Here is a 21,976-nt window from a genome sequence, read left to right on the forward strand (position 1 = left end):
AGAATAATAATAATAATAATAATAATAATAATAATAATAATAATAATGAACTTATTTTCCGGGCCAGACTGCAATGAGTAGCTCATATTAACTGTTACATATTTCTTTTAGATGAATCTCGTGTGTTTTCTGCATTTTCATACTTGAAAATGTTTTTCAATTGCGTGAACATCGTGGATAATATGTCAGACGCTGATTTTGTGATACTGATAGTTCAGATATAAAACGAACAGACACGGTTTAATATGGGTTAATATATCTTTCTGTAAATGTTGTTTTTCAATATTTTAATCAGAGATAGAAATAAGAAACAAAAAAAATACGACATCGATGTTCTGCTGAAATAGATCCCACTGCGTCTCGGGATGCCACGAATATTGTTTTAATTTTTTTAAAACGTGGTATTATTCTGAATTTGCGCGTTTCAAACTTTTCGACACCTGCGTTTTTCGCTCCAGTAAACTTTTCCACACGAACCGATATGTGCGGCAATATAAAAGTAACCGAGGAGCTGAAAAGAACAGTAGGACCCTTTGTTGCGCGGGTACGTGTTGTTTTAGGGATGCGGAACATCGCTGCACGTTTCCGGTTGCGGCTCATTTTCAACATGGAGGTGGTTTGTTACTCTGCTTTGCACATTTATTAATAAATGAACTGTTTCAGACATTAACAATTTTTTTCAGGAGCACAAAAAAATAACCAGAGGGTGTTTTCTTTGTAATACCGGGACAGCTGAGTCTTTGAGAATTATGCAGAGGCCGAATTTCCGACATCCTCCTCCACCTGGCGGAGTAGGCCCGAGACCGGGGGGGTTTCGTAGTCCCGGCGCCGGGTTCGATAGCGGCAGAACGGGCATGTTTCCTCCGCCGCCCCCTCCTCCGTGGGCCTTTTCGAAGGGTCCGCCTCCGTCGTTCGGGCCTCGCCACGGGCACTTTTGCGGTTCTCCCAATACTCCACCGAGGGAGTTTTATGGGAGCAACGGCAATGGTAGTGGCAGTGCCAGTGGTGGAGGAAGCGGGGGAAAGAGCCGCTTCCAGAGCCCGTCCCCGGGCCACACGCCGCGGCGGCGGCAAACTGCGAGCCCCAGGTTTACTCCTCCCTACAAAAAAGCCCCCTATCACTCTCAGAGTCCCGGACATCACACGGGCTACCATCAGGTAAATACACCACAGCTCCACTTGTGTTTCCAGCTCGGACAAAATTAACTTAAGCAGACTGAGACCATGAAACATAAACTTAAACATGAGATCAGTCCGAGCTGCTCCGAAAATGTGAGTTTCGGCTGCTGGCAGAGATTTTAAATTGCATTGCAATTACACATTAGAGTTTGAAATTTTCTTTTAATATTTGAGAGAGCTCAAAGCAAGTACAGCTGTTTTTCTTTTTTTTTTTTTTTTTTTTTTAAAAACATCTGACAGTGCACAGTCACAGTGTTTATAAAGGACTAATAGGGAAGTTTTTGGAGCGCCTGAGTAAATGTTTGTTGATGAAATATGATGTGCAAAAAAATATCGCACCCCAGTATTACTGCATTTCCCCTTATTGGCGCGTTTATTGTTGCGCTGACATTAACGCCAAGTTCTGTTTGTGCAAGAGGCAGCCTTCGGCGGTCTGGTTGAATGTCTCCATTAACATGTCTCTGCATGATGGTTCTTTCCCGAAGGGTTCGCCGCGGACCTCCACCCCGTTTGGGTCGACGCGTGACAGGGAGAGGTTGGCAAATGATGTGGAAAAGTATTACAGCCCGTCAATGCTGCAGGACCCCTGGGCATCTCTGCAGCCAGTTGCAGTCACAGACATTAACCCCAAGTGCAGCTCAGAGCACGCCACACACACGGGTAGGAAAGGGAGGTATTTTAACTAGACTCGCGCAACTATGGACACACGTTACTGCAGGAGTACAGTTTGATGGTTTTTATTTGGATACATGAGTGCTTGGCAATGGGAGTATAGAAATGAGGTTATTGCATACTGCCTTACCGGTACAACAGACTTGAAGTCGTTTAAAACCACCAGCAACCAGTCTGACTGTTATCTTTCAAAGCAGCAGCTCTTCCTCTCGAATACCTCCTTTTTGCATGCAGACAGCTGAAAGCTCCTGTTTTTTAAAAACCACGTAGGGCTTGACCCCTTACAGGACTCGCTGCAGAACGTAGTCGCTTGCAGCCCATGTACGAGACGAACGTAGCCCACCACCAAACGTGTGTGTGCGCGTGCGGATTCATTACCCGTCGTCGTTGGGAAGAGAAGTCTGCAAACAAGGATGCGTTGATTTGTTTTGCAAATACGAGGAACTTGTTTTGACTATACTTGCCCATAATTGTGTACTGCTGTACACCACCTGTAGATGTGCCGGCAAGTCCAAAAGCTGGCATGTAGATTTCCATTTCCTTCCATTACCTAATGATGTTAATATTGTAACTATATTTCTCACCAGTAATTTTACATGGGGTGGCAATCCAGTGGTGGTTTCCCCACTTTTTTTTTTTAAATTTTTTTTTGAGAGACTCCAGCAGACCAGTGTTTGTACAACACTTGTATGAACTGTACATACCACCAGTGGTAATACATGATTGTGACTTAGTCACAGGAACTTGGTGTACAATGGCAATATGAATCAAAGGACTCTTTTGGATGGTGTTGAACCACCAAAAGATTCAAAGACTGCATATCCTATGTATAAAAAAAACTACAGTACATAGATTTTTGAAATAATTGTGTAACTTGTCACCATCTCAGGTTTTTCTAAATGTAAATATTTTACAAGAAAAGTTGAGTCAAATAGGTGTTGTTTTTTATTTCTCTACATCTAATTTCATAAAAACACTTTGCTGTTCAGTACATGCTGGATGCACCATTGAGTGTCTGTGTTCTGTGATTTATATTTAGATTTTTTTTTTTTTCCCCCCCCCTCTGTTTTAGTCATGAATGACTTTAGGTTACCATTTTAGAGCAGCATTTCTACTGAATGCTTCAGACCTGTCATACCTTTTTATATATAAAATATTTTGTGTGTTATGCGTGATATACTTGTATTTTGCCCAGGATTATTGTGAACCTGGACCAGTGTGATAATTGACCAGTAAAACATGTTTTTCAGAGACTTGCATGCCAAAGGTAACTGGCAGGTTGCCTTTTCTGCAGTCTGTCCACAGCACACTCTGCCTGCTTGTATTATTTACTTCATAACTTACATAGAGCAAATTTCATCTCTCCTCTGTTGCTGTTTATCTTCATACTGTTACTTTACATTCACACTCAGTAACTAAGTTTCTCTGAGGGGAAAAAAGTAAAGTAATACCTTTAATAAGCGATGTGGACAAGAAAAAGGCTACTAGGTTAAGAATGGGATTTGGGGAAAAATGCTGACAGTACTGGCAGTTGGGGGAAGAGCACAAGGCCTGTGGTGGAAAGGGCCTGTAGAGGCTGGTTTTGTAAATTATTTTCTACCAGTTGCAGTGAATCAATGCAAAACTGTGAGGAAGCACAATATAAAGCATGTAATTAATGTGATACGAGATTATTTTCCTATTTCACGGCGGAAGAAAAAACTGATTCATGTTTTTCATCCATTATATAGCAAATATAGAATTGTATTTGTTGGACATTTAAACTTTTTTTTGGTCATGAATTGGGAAAGCGGCTCTACACTGTGCTTTTATGTATGATGCACATATTGCATTTGTCATAGCAGTTATTGTAGCGGATCATCGTATTCTGTAAATTGTCTTTCTGACGTTATTCCTCATTCAGTTCTTCACCAGCCGAAAATAGTTTCACACTTTGGCGCGTCTGGAAACAAAATTTCTGAGAATTAAAGGCGCTATTGGTTTTATTATCGTACCTCAGATTATTGAGATGGGGGAGCAGTTATGAACTTTTCAAGGTAAGTTTTGTTTGCAGGGGGGTATGCTTTTATGTTAAAGGAACACTTTGTTTGCTGTAACACTTTATCCATGTTATCCAGGTTTTGGTGTCACCTTTCTTTGAGTTTTTACAATGCAAAGGAAACACGGTGCTGTCTTTCAACAGTAATATTTTTATTAAAACCTTACTGGAGTTCACAGGTTCTGTTGGAGGAGTGAAGAGTGGCGTTTCAATAGTTATAATGTGGTCTGCGGTGCCTCCTGTTGGCAGTAATGTGTCAGTACAGCTGGTGTGTCTACGGCACAACTTTGTGTGGATTGTATTTACTTATTCATTCAAAGCTGTTACTTGGTAAGTGCATGGATTTTAAGCAAAACACTTTACTTTTTGGCACCCATGTCAGGCAGAAAAGGTATTAGATTCAACCCATCAGCTGTGGTTTAGAAGGGGAAAAAAAAAAAACACTTTCGATATTAAAGAGATTTGGCAGTTTTCTTGTTAGAGCTTACCTGTTCGAATGATGCTTTTTGTAATTTTTTCTTTTTAATTTCCCATGGTTGCTGTTATAGCATATATCCAAGGAATGTGTTTGTCTTCTGTGTTTTAACTTGCAAGCAGTACAAGACTGACTTAAATTTGGCCTTGTCAAAAATCAGTTTTAAAAGAAAAAAGGATCTCTCTGAAGAGGAAGAAATTAATTTAAAATACATAAACGGATGGCAATTTCAGCTTGAATTGCTATTCGATAGAACTTTGAAAGTATGCTAAATATATGAGTAAGGTTACAGAGGCTGAGTAGTTTGTCAAGGACATTTCCTGTGTTTAAGCTCACAGTTGGCAAACACTTCTCCAATCATCATATCACACTTCGATATCACCATTTTGCTGACATGCGTTGCTCAAGTAATTGCCTGTATAAGTGAGATTTGAGTGGCCAGTGCATAGATCATGTGTAACAGAGGGTGTTGGTCCAGTTTATGAAGCTGTCATGATTTTACAACAGGAATCAGGGTGGAAAAGCACCATTGGAGTGCTGAGGTGAGGAGGGAAGACTTGGAGTTCATAGTCGGTGCAGTTACATTCTGGCAGTTGAAGATAATTTGGTTGCAGAGGTTGGAAGACCAGACAGGAGGGCTTCCGGTAGTCCGGAGTGTGAGAAGTGTGCGCAGATGTTACAGAAGACATGGTGGTTATATGGTGAGAGGACAGTGTCTGCAGATGTGAAAGTATGACATGTATCTTCCATAATTTATTTATAAATCTATGGAACAGCTATACGGGTATGTTGTGTACCTGTATACACTGATGCACATTAGTCTCCTTTAAGAGTCAGGGAGCGGAGGGGATGCAGTAAAGGGGGTTGGTTACAAATTTTCTACCCTAATTCTCATAGCGGTGAAATGCAGTGAAACACCAGGATGGTTAAGAGAATTTCTTTAATAAAGATTTTTGGGAAAATTCATAGTACAAAAAGACATTGTTGCCTTTCATATCTAGGGCTAAATGTTTCCACATTGATTATTCTTGCATTTTTTTTTTTTTTCTCAGCAAGAATTTCACATTCTAATATTTGGGCTGGTTTACTATCTGAAACCCAACAAAAAATCCATGTAGGAAGATTTATCCAGTGCCTTTATTTGACCCTTCCTGGTTTATTAAATGTACTTGGTCCAAAACTATAGTAAATTTTCAATTTTTTTTCCCCCCACCAAGAAGTTTTAATCCTAAACAGGTTTGGGCTACCTAGCAGTATGAAATCTTTACTACTCTGCCCTAAAGCAATTAAAAACAAAACAATTGCTAAGGTACAGATTTAAAAAAAATTACCTGGTTAGGTAAATGTGCACTCAAAAAGATTAAAAGACAGCAGTAGAACAGATTTAAAAACAATACCAAATGGTAAGAGCAGGAGAAGTCCCTCTGCTGTATGCATTTCTGGGGATGTTTGGGAGGGGTATTGTCCACTTAATGAATTACAAATCACACCAGTTTATTTCCCCATGTTGGGGCCTGAGAGGGTTTTGCTTGTGGTGAATTTGTTCTCTTCATTGCAGCGGGCTTTGACCCACCATACGGTTCAGCGTCAGAAGGGGAGACCGCGACCCCTGAGCCCCGCTGTGTTCATGTGGGGCATGAAGCCAGGAGGGAAGGGGGGCACCGCAGGGTGCGAAGGGGAGCCCCAGCCTGTGCCCGGCGGGTGGGGTGGGGGATGAGGCGGCAGGGGCAGTGGGGGTGGGAGCACACAGTCCTGCCGATTCATAGTGTGGTTGTAACCGGGGACACCGACTGTGTGGGGGATTCCTTCCACAGGCAGCGGGCTGTGGCTGAAGTCAAAGCGGTGGTCCTTGTCACCAGAGAAGACAGCGCCTGCTGCAGGTCCACCACGAGGGAAGGGGTCCTGGAAGCCGGAAGGTGGTGGAGGGGGGGCTGGACCCCTGAACATGTCCCGCAGTGTGTGGGGGGGCATAGCCCCTAGGTAGGTGGCACTGTAGCCTTCAGCTGGAAAAGCAGAGGGAAAAGGTGGTGGTGGCGGCAACACAGGGGCGAAGGCTGGTGGAGGTGGGGCCTCTGGCTGAGGTGGCGGTGGGTGTGGAGGTGGGGGGTAATCGGGTTCACGAGGCCCCCCTCCTTCCCCGGCACCACCTCTGCTGCTGGCTTCGGGCGTGGGCCGGTAGTCGAGGTCCTCGCTCGGAGGGGGTGGCTCCGGAGGCTCCGGTGGCCTCTGATCCGGAGGGAGGATAAACGGCGCCTCTTGAGCAGGAGGGGGTTGCGGAACGGACACCGTGCTGCCATCACACACTGCGTGGGGTTGGGGGGGACACATTACTCATAGGACTGGACAGGATTGCCGAGACAGTAGAGCGGCTGAAGCTTACAGTTACCTGGTGACATGGGGGGTGGGGTGCTCGGTTCAGGCGGTTGCTGCACTTCGGCTGGGGGTTCTTCCTGAGGAGGGGCTGCCTCGCCGTCCACCCCCTCTGCTGTACCCGTCTTCCTCTGCAGCTGCTGGACTTTGAGCAGCTGCGCTAACAACACTGTGACCGCACTCTGCACTGCTGTTGAGGCCCCCTCCCCTTCTGCTTTCCCTTGTGGGGGCAGGGGAGGGGTGTGGGGTACCCCCCCAGGTTGGGAGGGCCTCTCTGTCTCAGCAAGGATCCCAGCAGGCAGTGAAACCTGTGTGAGCTGTTGCAGCATGTCTGGGTTGACCTTGATGTTCATGGCCTGGGCAAACTGTGCCATGTTCACTGCGCTCTTGGACTGTAGCAGGTTCACTATGATGGCCAGCTGCTCTGGGGTCAACTGCGAGACAGGCGCCCCCTTGGCGTCTGAAGGGGGGTACAGTAAACACAGTTCAAGTTGTTTAAACCCCAGTACTTAACTGAGAACACCCACAATGTATGTACATAACTGATGGCTGTTGTGTCCTTAGCATTCCTCTCTTTGGCCTCCATTCTATTAAGATTGGTACAGAAACCATTCATTGGAGGAAATTCTACATATAGTTTTCAAAAATGTTACAAGTATTTTAGTTGATTTGATTTTTATAACATTTGAGAGGACCCTTATCTAGCTAAGCTTTTATCTAAAATCCCTTTAAACATCAATGCACGCAAGTCTAAACCACCAAGCTTGACCTTTATTAGCTGTTTACACGGCCGCAGTGGAGTATCAACTGACCCAACGGAGCAGAACCGCTGCAACTGGGGGCCTTCTGCTGGGTGGGGGCAGAGAAGCCCTGCGGGGTGTTGTTTCGGCTGTCGTCCAGCCCCAGGTCCTTCCGGGGAACCTTAGGAGCAACCAGCTCTTCTGGCATTTGTTTCTGCCGCCGTCGCCTCTTACTCCACAGTTCATGGCAGTCCTGCCACAGCGGGAGACTGAACACCAGAAGCAGCTCTGGTTACTAACCTGCTTACAACGTCATTTTAACTAGTAGCAGCAAAGACACGTGGAATGCAAACTTATGTTCCTTAGGTGGGTGCAGTAGCTAGGTTCCACCCCCGACTCCCAGTCCATCAGTGGTCACCTTACAGGACTGTGGGTGAGTGTCTCGCTTCAAAAGGGGAGACTTAAGAAGCTGGTAACTGGCTACAGCTAGAACTGGTAGTAAAATTCAAGCAGGAACAAGTTAGGATTCAAGTTCAAAACTGTTAAGGAGACTGTGACCTGAGCAGGAAACCCTTAAATTATCAGTCCCCTTTATTATTAGCAGCCATAATTTAGCTGGCTTTAAATGGGAACTGATTTAAGTTGTTTGTCATAGGTTCAAGTATCATGAAATTCTTCTTGAACGCTTCTCCACAGACTATGGACAAGACAGACAAATACTGTACAAACAAGGCAATGACAAATAACTAACAATGCCAGTAGACAGCCAGAGAACTCAGAGCATGAAAATACTTATTGACAGTGTAATTTACCAATGTGCTTGAGTGAAGCAGTCCAACTCTAGTTACTAAAGGTGGCACATTGGTTAGTGTTGTATAGTCTTACAGCAGTAGGGTAAAAGCTGTTCCTGTACCTAGCAGCGTGGGTTCAAATAGACCTTAGCCATTTTGCAGACGGCAGAGAAGAGAAAAGTGCCCGTGGGGGGTGACTATGATATCTCATGATGCGCATCGTCTTTCTGAGGCAGTGTGTGGTGTAGGTGTCCTGTACTGCTGGTAGCTGTGTGCTGATTTCCTGAGCTGTTTTGACCACCCTCTGTAGGGGTTTTCTTGTCCTGTAGGGAGCATCTACCAGCCCAGGATGCAATACACCCTGTGAGGACGGACTCCACAGCACACCTGTAGAAAGCGGTGAGGACTATAGTGGGCATCCTGGCTTTCTTCAGATGCCTGAGGAAGTGGAGGTGTTGATGGGCCTTTTTGATGGTCAATGCTGTGTGCTCAGTCCATGTGAGTTGGGCAGTGAGGGTGACCCTCTCTACAATGTCCCCTCCTATGTCGATGGGTGCATGAACCGTATCCTGTTTCCTGAAGTCAATCACCAGCTCCTTAGTTTTACTGACATTGAGAGACAGGTTGTTGTCCTGGCACCACTCTGCCAGGAGCCTCACTTCCTCTCTGTAGGCTCTCTTTGTTGTTCGTGATCAATGGTGGTGTTGGAGCTGTGCCTGGCCACGCAGTCATGTGTGAACAAGGAATACGATACAGCACCGGTGCATATCACTCCCTGCTGCGCCCACACCTCGGGCAGTCAGATCACACCTCGATTCTACTGCTTCCGGTCTAAATGTACCAATTAACAGCTGGGTAATTTTTCCCAGAGAAATTCAGTGCAAGTACTTTGATCAAAGGTACTACTGCAAGAGTTGTGATTTGAACTCATGATCAGGGTGAACAACTCGCTTCCAAATCATTAACAACATCTGCCGTCAACATCAGTACTAGTTTTTATCACCTCCATATTCTGAAGAAGCTTGGGAGGAAACACCTACTCTGGAGTGGGCATCTTAGCAGGGTCCACGTCCTTGAGGAAGTCGCTGTTGAGTGCCTGCTCGGCTGTGCAGCGTTTGCTGGGGTCCAGGGCCAGCATGTGGTCGAAAAGGTCCAGCGCAGCAGACGGTATGCTGATGAGTAGGAAACATTGGACAACACTTGGTCGACCACAGCCATAAACCCGGAATAAGTACATTTACATTTATTCACTTAGACATTTTTCTCCAAAGCAACTTCCAATGAACTCTTTGTAATGTTATCAGCCCAAACACCTTGTTCACCAGGGTGATTTACACTGCTAGACACACTACTTACAATGGGTCACTCATCTGGAGTGGAACACTCTCTGTTACTCACACACTATGGGGGAACTTGAACAGCATGTCTTTGGACTGTGGGAGGAAACCCACTCAAACACAAGGAGAACATGCAAACTCCACACAGACTGAGCAGGGATCAAACCCATGTTCTCTTGCACTACCTGCTGTGCCACCATACACACACAGACTCATGGCCTTAAGCAGCATGCTGCTTGAAGCCCCTCCCATGCTCAAGAAATGAGAAGGCAAACACTTACAATGCAAACTCTTCCCGTAGTCTGCGGCGGTACTGTTTCTTTGGTTTCATGGTGGTGAAGTAGGGTAGTTTGATGACGTCGGGCCACACCGCCGGACACGGACTGCCGCATATACGGCTGCAGGGCAGGGAGAGCGTTAAAGTGACCACAGCTTAATGCACAAAGTTAGCATGCTTTACAAGTCTTGTAATGTCACTTGTGCGCTTTTGATTATTACTCAGCTGTGGAACAGGGGACATGTTCAGGATGGAAGCTAAATACCTAATGAGCTCCAACTGGGCAAGCTCCTGATTGGCCTGGAAGATGGGCTTCTTTGTGAATAATTCTCCCAGGATGCACCTACAGGTAAGAAAAACAGCTAAGAGACAGAAAAACAACTGACAGGATACTGCTAACTATTAAGGTTTTCCCATCTGAAACTTTCCCTACTCAGGACCTACGGCCCAGGGCTCGTACCCGCAACTCCAGACATCGATGGCAGGGGTGTACCGTTCCTCCCCCAGGAGCAGCTCAGGTGGCCGATACCACAGCGTGATCACCTTGTTGGTATAAGGTCGGCTGGAGGACACAGGCAGAGTCTCAGTTAGTCTGCATTGCTGCTAAATACTTCCCACTATGTGCTCTACTGAGTACCACTGCAGGTCACTTTCATTTGGAAAGCAGAATAACTTTGACAGTAACCCCAAATATTTGCAGAAAATCCAGTAAGTGTCTAAAGGATTTGTGTTGTTGGTGTTCAACCTTTAGCTCCCTCTCAGGTCAGGAAACTTGATACTGGCAGTGAGGGTACGAGTTCTACTGGGACTGGGGTTCGCTGATATTGCTAATAACTCTTAAAGGATGTGCGACCAGTACCTTGTGCTTGCAGAAAAATACTAGGAGTACATTTATTGAAAATAAATTCCTCATGAAAATGATCAAAACACATAGTTCTGCATGTACAGTAATACGCAAGAATGTGAGTGAGCTACGAGCAAGGTGCCCAGGAATAACACTGCGTTACTATTATGTTACTTTAATGAGGTATTATTCGCTATGGTAACCTACTTGTTTACATGCTGCTTAGTTACTGTCAATTACTGTTTAGGTGCAAGAAAAATACCCTTTACATGTTTTAGATGTAAAGAGATACAATGTGTCTCTAGTTCCTTATGTGTAATTTTTAATTTCCCCATAACGGTAAAAGCTTTTTTGCCTTCAGGATTTTTTTTTTTTTTAAACTTTGTGTGTGTGTGTGTGTGTGTGTTCTGTTCCAAAGGAAGGAGTTGCAAGCATTAAGGGAAACCCATACATGCTCTGGGGATACTGGTCATTTAATACTCAACACACCCAGCTATGTAACTACATGCATAAGTCATCCTAGAAACGCGTCTCATTTTGTACTCATGAGCTACATTACATACAAGGTATTTTAAGGGGGTGGGAAAGAAGTCTGACTACATACACACCTCTCCTCAGAGTTATAGAGACGAGCCAGGCCAAAATCTGCAAGCTTGATCTGCCCCCTGGTGGAGAGAAGGAAACATGACTGAACACATCCCTCAGCTTCAAGTCACAGGACACCATTCTAGTTCCTTAACAAGTAAATTAGTTTCTTAAAATGTAGTAGAAATGCTGGCAGAACTGCTACAAAGCATTCCTCCATGAATGACAATAGAAACCGCTCCTTTAGACTTGTGACTAACTTGTTGTTGAGCAGGATGTTAGAGCACTTGATGTCCCTGTGCAAGAAGTTCTTCTTGTGGCAGTAGTCCAGGCCTTCCATCAGCTGCCGCATGAAAGACTTGATGTGGCTTTCATTGAAATGCACCAGGCCTGACTCCAAAAGCCCCATGAGATCGTGGTCCATGTACTCAAACACCAGGTAAAATGCACCTGGGGGAATCAGGAGGAATGACAGTTACCGCAAACAAGTGTTTGTGAGGACAGGCTCAAGGAAATATGAAGAACTTGCAAATCACCAACATGACAGCTTCGATTATACTGTATCATTTATATACCTGTGCAACCCTTACTTAAAATAAGTGTGTAAAACTCAAAATAAAACTAGATTCATCTTAACGCAACCTTAACCAATAATCTCCCATCTGCTTCCTGTCCTGAGCCTGGTGGGACAAGAGCTTGAGAAAAATAGCTGTATAGTAAGAAACTGGATGAAAATTCTCAATGGAGGAGCAGGTTGATCTCAGAGTCAGGCTGAACGTACCCTTGTCATTTCTGAAGTCGAGGGCATCTTCTTTGTCAGTAACAATCTCTTTCATGTTGATGATGCTCTTGTGGTTGAGCTGCCGCAGAATCTTGATTTCGCGAATGGCCGTGATGGGGAAGCCCTCCTTCTCGTTGTCCAGCCTAACTTTCTTCAAGGCCACCATTTCGGCTGATGAAGCATCAAGTGAAAGACATATGATTGTGGTCTTTATACAGCAGCACAATGCAGTTAAATGTTTTGTTCACCAGAAAATATTTGCCTCCAGAGTAAAACTATTAATGTGCTGCTATTTTCATTATTTTTGGCCATAATTTTTCCTTTACTCAGGAATTAACACCACTTGATGATCATGCAACAACTCATTAGAAGAGACTGGGAAAAGGGGAGCATATGGCTCTTACCGGTGTCTTTGTCTTTAGCTTTGTACACCTGTCCATAGGTGCCCTCTCCTGTGATTCCAATTATCTCAAACTTGTCCACACATCGCTTCCCCCAGTCGATCTCCGTGTCCTTGATTTCCCCAAACCGAGGGCCACAGATCCTGTAGGTATCAGGTGGTTACAATAAGTCACTATGCACCTCACCTACACCACCATCATTTTGAGGTCATGAGAAGAATTGTTCTCCTCGTCTTACAAATTTCATGGGCACCAAATCTCTACGCTTTTTCAGGATGGACACTGAAGGGGATTACTTGGGTCTCCGTCGGGTTGGGGTCATCTTCTTGTTCTCAGGGTATGCCGGCTCTGCACCTGGGAGCTCAGGAGGAAGAGGGAGCTCGCTGAGGAGGTTCCGGGGCTTGCGCTCCTGCTTCTTCTTAGCAGAATGAGGTGGCAGGCAATCCTTCAGACTACATTCGAAAACAAAGGTGAACAAGTCAGGTGTCAGTGTGAGAGCTAAGTGTTTAACACTCACCCAGCAAAAGCAGACATTAAATCACACCCAAACATGTAACATAAACACTCACATGTGCTCTTCTTTCACAGTACAATGATTGTACCAGATACACAGATGATCAAAAGTACTCTGTTCTATAACTCAGTTATTGTGTTTCAGGAGATCACCTCCTAAGACAAATTACCATTATTTCTTTTGGGAAAAAACTGCTGGTTCACAAATTAAAAATGTCTCTTAAAATTCATTAAAATGCCAAAATAAAAGGTATTATGCAAGACACCACCAACACATTTCATACCACTTGTAACAAAATTATTTCTAGTTTATCTTGTCATGTTATATTATCATTCATTCATTGTGATCAATAACTGCTCTTCTAACGTAGGGTTGCAGAGTGATCCAAAGTTTACCACAGAACCATAAAGCATGAGGCAGTATACATAGCAGGCTAGATGACATACCAGTCCATGTTTTTTCTTTTCAATTTACCTTTCTCTGCCTTGCAACCTGCCTCGATACCTTTTTGCACTTCCTTTTAACATTTTTGGACACAACTGACAGTTTAGCTTAGTGATGTTGACACAAGGAAATAAAGGTCAGAAGATCACTGCATCTGTACCCTCACCCTGCAAAGCATGCAGACATAATGCTGTCAGAGGCGCTCTGTAGGTTAACAATTGTTGGATGTTACTTTACCTTCATTTTATGAGATTAAGGCTTTGACACTTGCAACAATTGTTTCCAGGGTTATTTATAAGATAATACATTATATTTAGCTGAAAAACTGTCAGATTGATAGCGAACACGGACAACCAAGTATACCTCCGTTTCAAAATGTGTTACCCAAGCGACAGTGATGTGCAAAATAAAACACCTGCAGCGGAAAGACAATGATGTTCAGAGAGAAATGTCACAGAGTGCCATAGTGGTTTTGTTGTACGGAGCCCGTTCCAATATAAAGAGATTTTAAACCTAGCGCTTCCCGTTATCCTAACAGGGCGAAAACGCAGCAAAAAACTGACGTGTCAACATCCCTGCTTCAGTCACATGTTTTCTCTGTGACTATTATTTTCCTTTGAGCTGACAATCCCCACACCTTCCTGCCCTCATCTCTATTGTCAAGTTGGCAGTGCACACCTTTCGAACAAATATCTCACGTGTAAAAACAAACTCACATGCAAAGAAAATATGATCAGATACACTACATCAATGAAATTCAACAAGAAAAAAAAGCAATGCTAACAAAGTACTTATTACTGAAGATTTAAAGTCAAATCAGCAGTACCACAAGTATTTGCAATGTTTTTTTAAATATCTTTGTCTCAGCAGTAGATGGCAGTTTACACACCTGTCCACTTCCTCTAGATGTTCCAGCAGAGTTGGTGGCAATGGGAGGGAGGCAAGGGTTGACACAGGAGGTGCACTCGCCCGCTCTCTCTCTTTAGCAGCAGGTTTTCTCTTCTCCTTGGCTGCTGGTGGTGGTGGTGCGGCTGGTGGTGGCACTGTTGTTGTTGCTGCTGCTGCTTCTGCAGGAGTCTCCTCCTTCCCCTTGCTCTCCTTGTTCACCTGTGGAACAGATGCAGTCTTCTTTGGGGCACTCTCAGGTGGGGATGGGGAGCAGGAAGGTACCGGTGTCTTGGGGCCCTTGTCAGGAGGTGGTGAGGGAGGTCGTGACTTCTTGGCAGGAGGGCAGGACTGAGCAGCTGCAGCGGTGCCAGCAGCGACAGGGGTGTCCCCGGAGCCCTTGGTCCGGGCTGCCTCTGCAGCCTTTGCCCTCTTCTGCTTGCTGAGCTCAGCGGCCAGGCTACTCTTCAAGGTCAACGTGCTCGGAGAGAGGCTGGAGGGCCGGCTTCGTGAGCGAGAGTGCCGGTGGCGACTGTGGGAGCGCGAGTGGCGCGAGGACGTGTACGGGCTGCGACTCCGAGACTTGTTACCTCGCCTGGGGGTGGAGGGAACAGAGACAAGAACACCCTCATGTGGACCACATTTACAGCACAAAATAATAAATCAAGTTGTACTGAGTAACAGACAAACTGGACTCCTTTCGCCAACTTCAGAATTCAGTAACAAAATTAGTGACAAGTCATACAAACCAACACTGACCGAAATGGCAACATCCCAGTACTGCAACACTGACTTTTTTTTACCAATATAGTCCTTGTCCTCTTGTTACATATACTATAATCTGATCACTCTGTATGGGACTGTTTTGTTGAAATATAGGAATATCATGCAATATTTACACCACAGATGTGTTCCTTGACCATTACACAACCAAAGAACAACCAGGAACAAGAACTTCCATGAAATGGATGCACACAATGTTACAGACCCCACCACCATGTTCAGCAGTTGCTAACTGCACTTTCGTTTACTCCAAGTTGTATGTTGTTTTGGAGAAGTGTCTGCATAAAAGCAAACGTGACAATCTGGGCCAAATGTAACTTCTTGTTTTCTACAAACACATGGAAAATTAGTAAAAGATGACTCAGTAAATTATTTTTCCCTTTGCTTGTAAGTCCAGGTTCTACGTGCTGAATTGTTTATTTTACAATTGTTTCCAAATGGCAGTCCAATCACAAATACCACTGTTGTAAACCTCACAGCACTTTTGGCTCAAAGTGCCTCAAATGTGTTGGTCTAATTCTCTGTTTTTTTTCAGGCTGTTATGTGGTTTTTCTGAACAATCCTGTTAGATTTCTATGCCCCTGGTGGAGAGAATGGCAGAGACTGAGACTGCATACACTGCAAATAAGATCACATATAGGCCCAACTTCCCACAGAACCACTTTGACTGAAGACTGCATACAATCTTAATACTGAATTCAAGTCATACACTATAACATATGGAAAAAAACACCCATCCAAAATACATCAATCCAGTAGAGCCACTGGAGTATGATTGAAACCAAAAGCACAACATGTGTCAAATGTTACAGTACAACCCCCCCTCAGTGAGGACTCAGAAATCCAACACAAATGACTCACATCAGATATAAATGTTCACCTTTTCATAGCTTTGAACTCTGTAGTGGAAAGTTGTTAAAGGTTTAATAAAGATACTAAAATTGCATGTATTTTCAGCAGTGACCGTGAACTTCAGTCCTCATCACTAATACCCTAAATTGCCCTTCTGTAATATTCTAAGGCCCTGACATTTCTCTGTCACACACTTTGTGTATTGCCCCATAAAATGTGTAATGAGTAATAAACACACCTTGTGAAATAAACGCACCATCTCACATGCCGTTTTGCAGATCACGAAAAACCAGACACGCCAGCGCATGTCTTAATAGAGATACTGCACAGATGTGGGGAAACAAAGAGTTTAACACTCTGGTTCATTTGACTCTTTGACAACGCATTGTGTCAGCCAAGCCGTCTTGGACTTTATTCCTCCGGCAGCACGGGATAAACTGTCATCGAGCCAAATCTGAGCCTATGGTCACTCCCCGTGTCACACTGTGCCTCTTAAGGCAACTTTGTCTCAAGAGTTTAAAAACAAGAAAAACATTTTTTTTGTAAAGCATTTCGCCACAGCTGTATCAGACAGCAACTGACCTGAGATCAGGACTTGGGCTAAAAGATTTTCTGTAGGGGCTTCTGGACCTCCGCCGGCTGCTGTAAGGACTGGGAGCTATTTCTCCTTGTTCGTAGGGACTGCTGCGGTTGTAGCTTGGCGATCTGTGCCTGTTATAAGGACTCAGCGGAGACCTCTGCCTTTTGCTACTCGAGTAGGAGCCTGGGGACTTGGAGAAGTAGGCACCGTAGACATCCACATCCCGACCGTAATACGTAGGGCTTGGAGAGTGCCTCCTGCTCCCATAGCTGGGGCTTGTCCTGGATATAAGCTGGTAATACACCGGGTTGGGGGACTGGTACCCGAAGGGTTGGGAGTAGGATGCCCCGTAGGGACTGTCCTCCTTGAAGCCAGGGCTTCTCTTGTAGGCTTTTGGCTCCTCACGATCGTCCCTGTAGGCCTTAGGGGTGTCCCTGTAGGCAGACGGAGGCTCCCTTTCCACCCTTTTCGAGTCCAGTCTCTCTTTGTGTTGCTTCACCTCCTTCTTGTCCAGGGACGCGAGGGACTGTACGGCCTTCTTCTTGCCATTGCTGTCTACAGTCCTCCCCGCATCCCTGCTGTGCCGGGTGCCGGTGCGCGACTTAGACGACTGGTCCTTCTCAGTCCTTTTCTCCTCCGCATGGAGCCGGCGCCTCTCAGCCAACTGACCCTGCCCATCCTTTCTGGAGTAAGAGGAGGGCCGCTCAGTCCTCGACCTCCCGCCCGGAGCGGACGGTGCGGACGGACCCCCGGCACCGAGGTACTCGTCCTCAGCCAGCCTACGGAGCAGCAGCCGCTCGGCACGCGGGTCTGGCCTGGGCGACGGGCTCCCGGATAAGCCCTCGGACTGCGAGCTGATGTCGTCGTACTCCACCAGGGTGTGCAGCTCCCCATCCCGCTCGAAAACACTCCTCCGCTCGCTGTTGGGCTCCTCGCCGTCCTCCGCCGCCACTTCGCTCGCTCGCTCGCGGGGACGCCTGCGTTTCTTTCGGCTCGAGGACGACGACGGTCGCCTCTTGTCCCGCCGCCTCTCACCCTGAGACGCAGGGCCCCCCGGCGCTTTGCTCCGTCCCTGCGCTGGGGAGTTCCTGCGCTCGGAAGGACTGCGGCCCCGAGCCTCCTGCAGCAGCGTCTCCGAGCTCGGCATGTCGGCCAAGAGGAAGCCCGGCTGCCTAGCGCCTTTGTTTCCTGTCCGAGATCACGGGGAAAACAAAGCCAGGCGACAGCATCTGAAGCCAACAAACACGTCTATTATTCTAGCAACACAGCAGACTTGCAGACATTGCGGGTCAAGTCAGAAAAGATCCATTCCGTAAACATGGGGGGGGGGGGAGAGAGAAAAGAAGCCCGGCGCGGCTACAGGGTGGCCGCCGTGCGGGACATCAGCGCAAGTCAAGTGCCCCTTTGAGGGGGAAAAACTCCATAGTGCAGCACTGCTGAGCGTCGAGGGAGACTGAGACACAGAAGCGGAGCGCAGTTCGGGAGCGAAGGCCGCGCCTCCGGAGGGATTAGAGCGCTCTGCCCGAGCGCCACTTGGCCAACCTGTGGACGCCTGGCGCCGCCATCCCGCTCCGGCAACACGGAAGTGGCCGCGCGGGCCGGCCGACGCTCATCTCCGGCACGCGACAAAATCCCCACGAGCGCGGAGCCTCCAACTGCCGGGCATGCGCGCTTCTCGGGATCGATTCCCGGAGATATCGCCGCAAAAAGTGCGCTCCGAGTCCGCTCTTTGGTTTTTTTTGCTACTTAAACGCCACAAGGATTGTTTCAAAGCGCGCTGCTTTCTTTTGCGTTTCGGCGTCACTACCAGCGGAGTCTCTAGTCACCCCTGAAACCGGTTAGCAACTTCCTCCCCCTCGCAGGAAAAGGGGACGCGGTTCTCTGGACGGAAATAATACTGAGACCAAAAACAATACCCGTTTACGTGTGCGGAGCCAAAATTATTCCTAGTTTAATAAATATTAACACAGTCCGAGCTCCGCGCTTTAGTAGCGTCTTACGAGAAATAACTAAAACCAGACGAAAGATATGGCCGCTTGGCTCAGAAAGCCTGAACTTCCGGTTGATGAGGCACGGAGGGGGGGAGTCAAACAAAATGTCCTTCCGTTCAAATGAGGTCAAAGGAGCCACGCTAACGAGTACTGGAGAAAACCGGAACTTCCGGTTGGAGAAAAGTGAGTCCTGCGACTTCCGTTTGAAGAAAAAGTGAGCGGCGCGAGGGATGAAACCCGAAACTTCCGGTTGGACAGAAAGCAAATGTAGCGAAAGATGATTTGATTCTAATGCATTTAACCCTGTTCCTAGTAAATCTTCTGTCTCATGTCTGTACTGAAATAAATTTTTAAAAATAACTTTTGTCAAACACTGGGCTTTACTGATACATACAGAATTTAAACCCAAACTCTACAAGTTTTACTGTGATAATTAGGATTTATCCCCTAAAATTTGTATTTGTCTATGTTTAAATCCTTTTCTTGTTTTTTAGCACCTCCCCCTTGCCCTTAAGCGATCATTCTAGTATTTGCATAATCTTGAGAGCACTGAAATCAAATATTATTAACCTGTCCCATTGGAAACTAAGTTGCACCTTGCATTTCCAGGAATCTTGCTGTGTTGAAATTAGAGATTTTGCTGAAATTTGTTGATTACTGTTATTATTTTAACTCAGGAAAATGTTTGGTTTATTGTGGGAAATTGGTTTCTACTGTGAAAGTCAAACAGAAAGCAGTCTTGATTAAGAAACTTTCTAATATTTGAACAATTAAGCACAGAGGACGACAGGAAAATCTCCCATTCTTTACTAAAGGAATTAAATTCTATATTCCCTAAAAGAGCCTGAGATTTTTGGATAAATGGCAAGAATTTGGTGAAATCGATCAGCGTTTTCAACGTTGAACAGCAGGGAAAATGTGAAAATAAATTGTTTCTGCATTAAAATGCTCTTTATTCCTATGGTAATATGCTCTCAAATGTTGTTTCTGACTTTTATCAAAATTATATTCAACTCTTGATTCTTTGGCAGCTGATATGCTTTCTTGATAAGTTGCGTTCTTCATTTCCCCAAGAAAAAGTGTTCATAATAAGGTTACGTGCGGCGAACCTTTCACATTCAACTGGAAAACATAGTGTTTGATTCCCCCGTGAAATAGCAGCCTCATCCAGATGGTCTCACTTTTCCATTTATACAGTACATTTTTTTGGGACTGTATTAAGGTTTTCTTTTTGATGCACTAAAAGAACGTAATGTGTTGAGAATTGGCTTCCGCTATGAAACAAGGTCTTATTACATTGATTCCAAAATCCAATAAAGACATCAATTTTTTGGACAGCTGGAGACCTATTTCCCTCCTTAATATGGATCATTAACTTTTAGTTGCTCTTTATGCCAATAGGCTAAAACTCTGTTTGACAGAAGTAATTTCAGAGACACAGTCAGGCTTAAAGTGAGGTTGGCATATAACATCCACCTTGTTTTAGATTTAGTACATTATTCTGAATTGATAAAAAGGGATGCCTTATTCTTTTTATGGACTTATTCAAGGCATAGGGTACCATAGAGCATAATTTTATCTTTGAGGCTTTAGATATTGGCTTTGGGGGTAACTTAATTGGTGTTGTGTAGCTGTTGCTCCCAAGAATTTCCCTACACATCATGTCGATAGAGACATAAGGCAGGGGTTCCACATATCTTTGTCTTTTGGCTCTGGGGCTGTTACATTTACATGTTGTGCCTTGCTCCAATGTTGAGAGGGTCCAAAGTGGAAAGAACATTTTGATCATAAGCCAATTAGCTAATGATACTTGTTTTTGAAAAGGTCAGTCTCAAGCGTATCCTATAGATCAATCTTCATGTCTTCTGTAGGATTTCTGTTCATGTCACCAGTACTAAAATATTGAAATAATGCTTCTACACCATGTAGTTCTGTCTTCCATCAATGGAATAATGGTTTAAAAAAAAAAAAAAAAGACAACTGGATATCTTGACATATGCAGTATCTGCTAATATACTGAAGATATATCAGCTTTCACCCCATTGTACTTTCAAGTTATTTAATTTATAAAATGAAGTTATCACAATGGATATAATTCAAGTCAAGCTTATGAAAATTGCTTTAACACACAAGAACTCAAACACAAGTAACGTCTTGTTTCTCATAACTATATTGCAGATAAGAGACTGGTGTACATTTTCTTTCTTGTAAAGAAACTCAGTTCAGGAAACAGACCACGTGGTACAAGTTATAAAATGGTAGTTTATTTCTTTATTCATGTTTTCACATTCTGACTTTCTTTCAAATGGCTCAAAAGTACAGCAAAGAAAAGGCGTGGGCAGAAGGAGCCTCGGCTCTGAACGTGCAACGATGACATTTGTAGCGTCATTGCACCTAAGTGCCCACCTCCCACAAACAGAACATTACAACATTAGTGGTTTTGTTTAAGGATCCCTGGTTACACTGTACTTGTTATAACAAAGTATGCATGGCTAAAGCATCATCACAACACTTCAGAGGGTGAGGAGCCATTGAAAAGGAGAATTTCATATTGAAAGGGGAAGAAAAAACAGTTTAATAACAGCTAAACACATACATTTAAACTATGCTTAGTGTTTTAGTACAGGTGTTAATTTTCCTCTCCTCGTTCCGCTGCGGAAACTTATCCACGGAGGGGGTGCGCAAAGCACCACTGAAAATCCAGTCAGCGTCCAGTGTTTCGGCACCAAGGCGTTCCCACAGCGCACTGTCGCTTTAACAGTCCGAGCTTCATAAATTGCTAGAAAAGGGGAGTTGTGAAACTCGTGACCTCTTTTACTTGAAATAAAGCAGCTCAAAATATTATGGGAAAAGTTCAGATTTTGCCACTTGACCAGAGATTTGAATGACTCCACAAATGCTACTACACCTTCTCCCCCAACTACCAGGGCTCAGTCAAAGAGGAGCAACTGCTCGGTTTGTTTCAGCTGGTGCTGAGCAACAGAACAAGGGTATGCAGGAGTTAGCGTTACACCCAAATACACAATTCACAGTAACCTTTGTCAAACCCAAGTCATGCTCATATTGTCCTTGTTTAAATAATAAACTCCGACCTTTCACCACTTGAGAACACGATGACCAAATTTAAGTGCTGCCAGGTATTAAGCGGTCCTCAGAATGGTCAGCAGAGTGTGAAATGAAATTTCCCACAATGCCCACTGCGGGTACTGTCTCTGATGTCCAGCTAGGAGGTTTCCGCTCCAGTCGGTGCACAGGAAGTTATGCGCGACACACTGACGGGGAAGGGAGGAAAGGTTAGCCCTTTGACATCCACACACACATACTATTACAATTCCATGTTCACCCCTCTCTTTAGTTCCTAACTTCATAATATAAAACTCTTTTTTGTGTGTTCCTCTATGGAGTGTGTGTGTGTGTGTGTGTGTGTGTGTGTGTGTG

At 44.9% G+C, this 21,976-nt stretch overlaps 2 protein-coding genes across 2 annotated transcripts; one reads left to right on the forward strand and one right to left on the reverse strand.

Moving 5' to 3' along the window:
* Window positions 1–593: 593 nt before the first annotated feature.
* mplkip (M-phase specific PLK1 interacting protein) lies at window positions 594–3,189 on the forward strand. Its single transcript, XM_018757671.2, has 2 exons — window positions 594–1,157; window positions 1,664–3,189. Exons 1-2 carry the CDS (start codon window positions 750–752, stop codon window positions 1,862–1,864), a joined length of 609 nt encoding a protein of 202 aa, XP_018613187.1. The 5' UTR covers window positions 594–749; the 3' UTR covers window positions 1,865–3,189.
* Window positions 3,190–5,246: 2,057 nt separating this feature from the next.
* On the reverse strand, window positions 5,247–18,594 carry LOC108937531 (cyclin-dependent kinase 13-like). The gene is made up of 14 exons (XM_018757543.2): window positions 16,550–18,594; window positions 14,337–14,927; window positions 12,786–12,941; window positions 12,493–12,632; window positions 12,089–12,259; window positions 11,568–11,757; window positions 11,331–11,387; window positions 10,339–10,440; window positions 10,144–10,221; window positions 9,883–9,999; window positions 9,305–9,436; window positions 7,546–7,742; window positions 6,750–7,193; window positions 5,247–6,666 (listed from the first exon to the last, which is right to left on the reverse strand). Exons 1-14 carry the CDS (start codon window positions 17,692–17,694, stop codon window positions 5,951–5,953), a joined length of 4,236 nt encoding a protein of 1,411 aa, XP_018613059.2. The 5' UTR covers window positions 17,695–18,594; the 3' UTR covers window positions 5,247–5,950.
* Window positions 18,595–21,976: the final 3,382 nt, after the last annotated feature.

This window comes from Scleropages formosus, chromosome 7 (genome assembly GCF_900964775.1).
Source record: "Scleropages formosus chromosome 7, fSclFor1.1, whole genome shotgun sequence".
Taxonomy (NCBI): Eukaryota; Metazoa; Chordata; class Actinopteri; order Osteoglossiformes; family Osteoglossidae; genus Scleropages; species Scleropages formosus.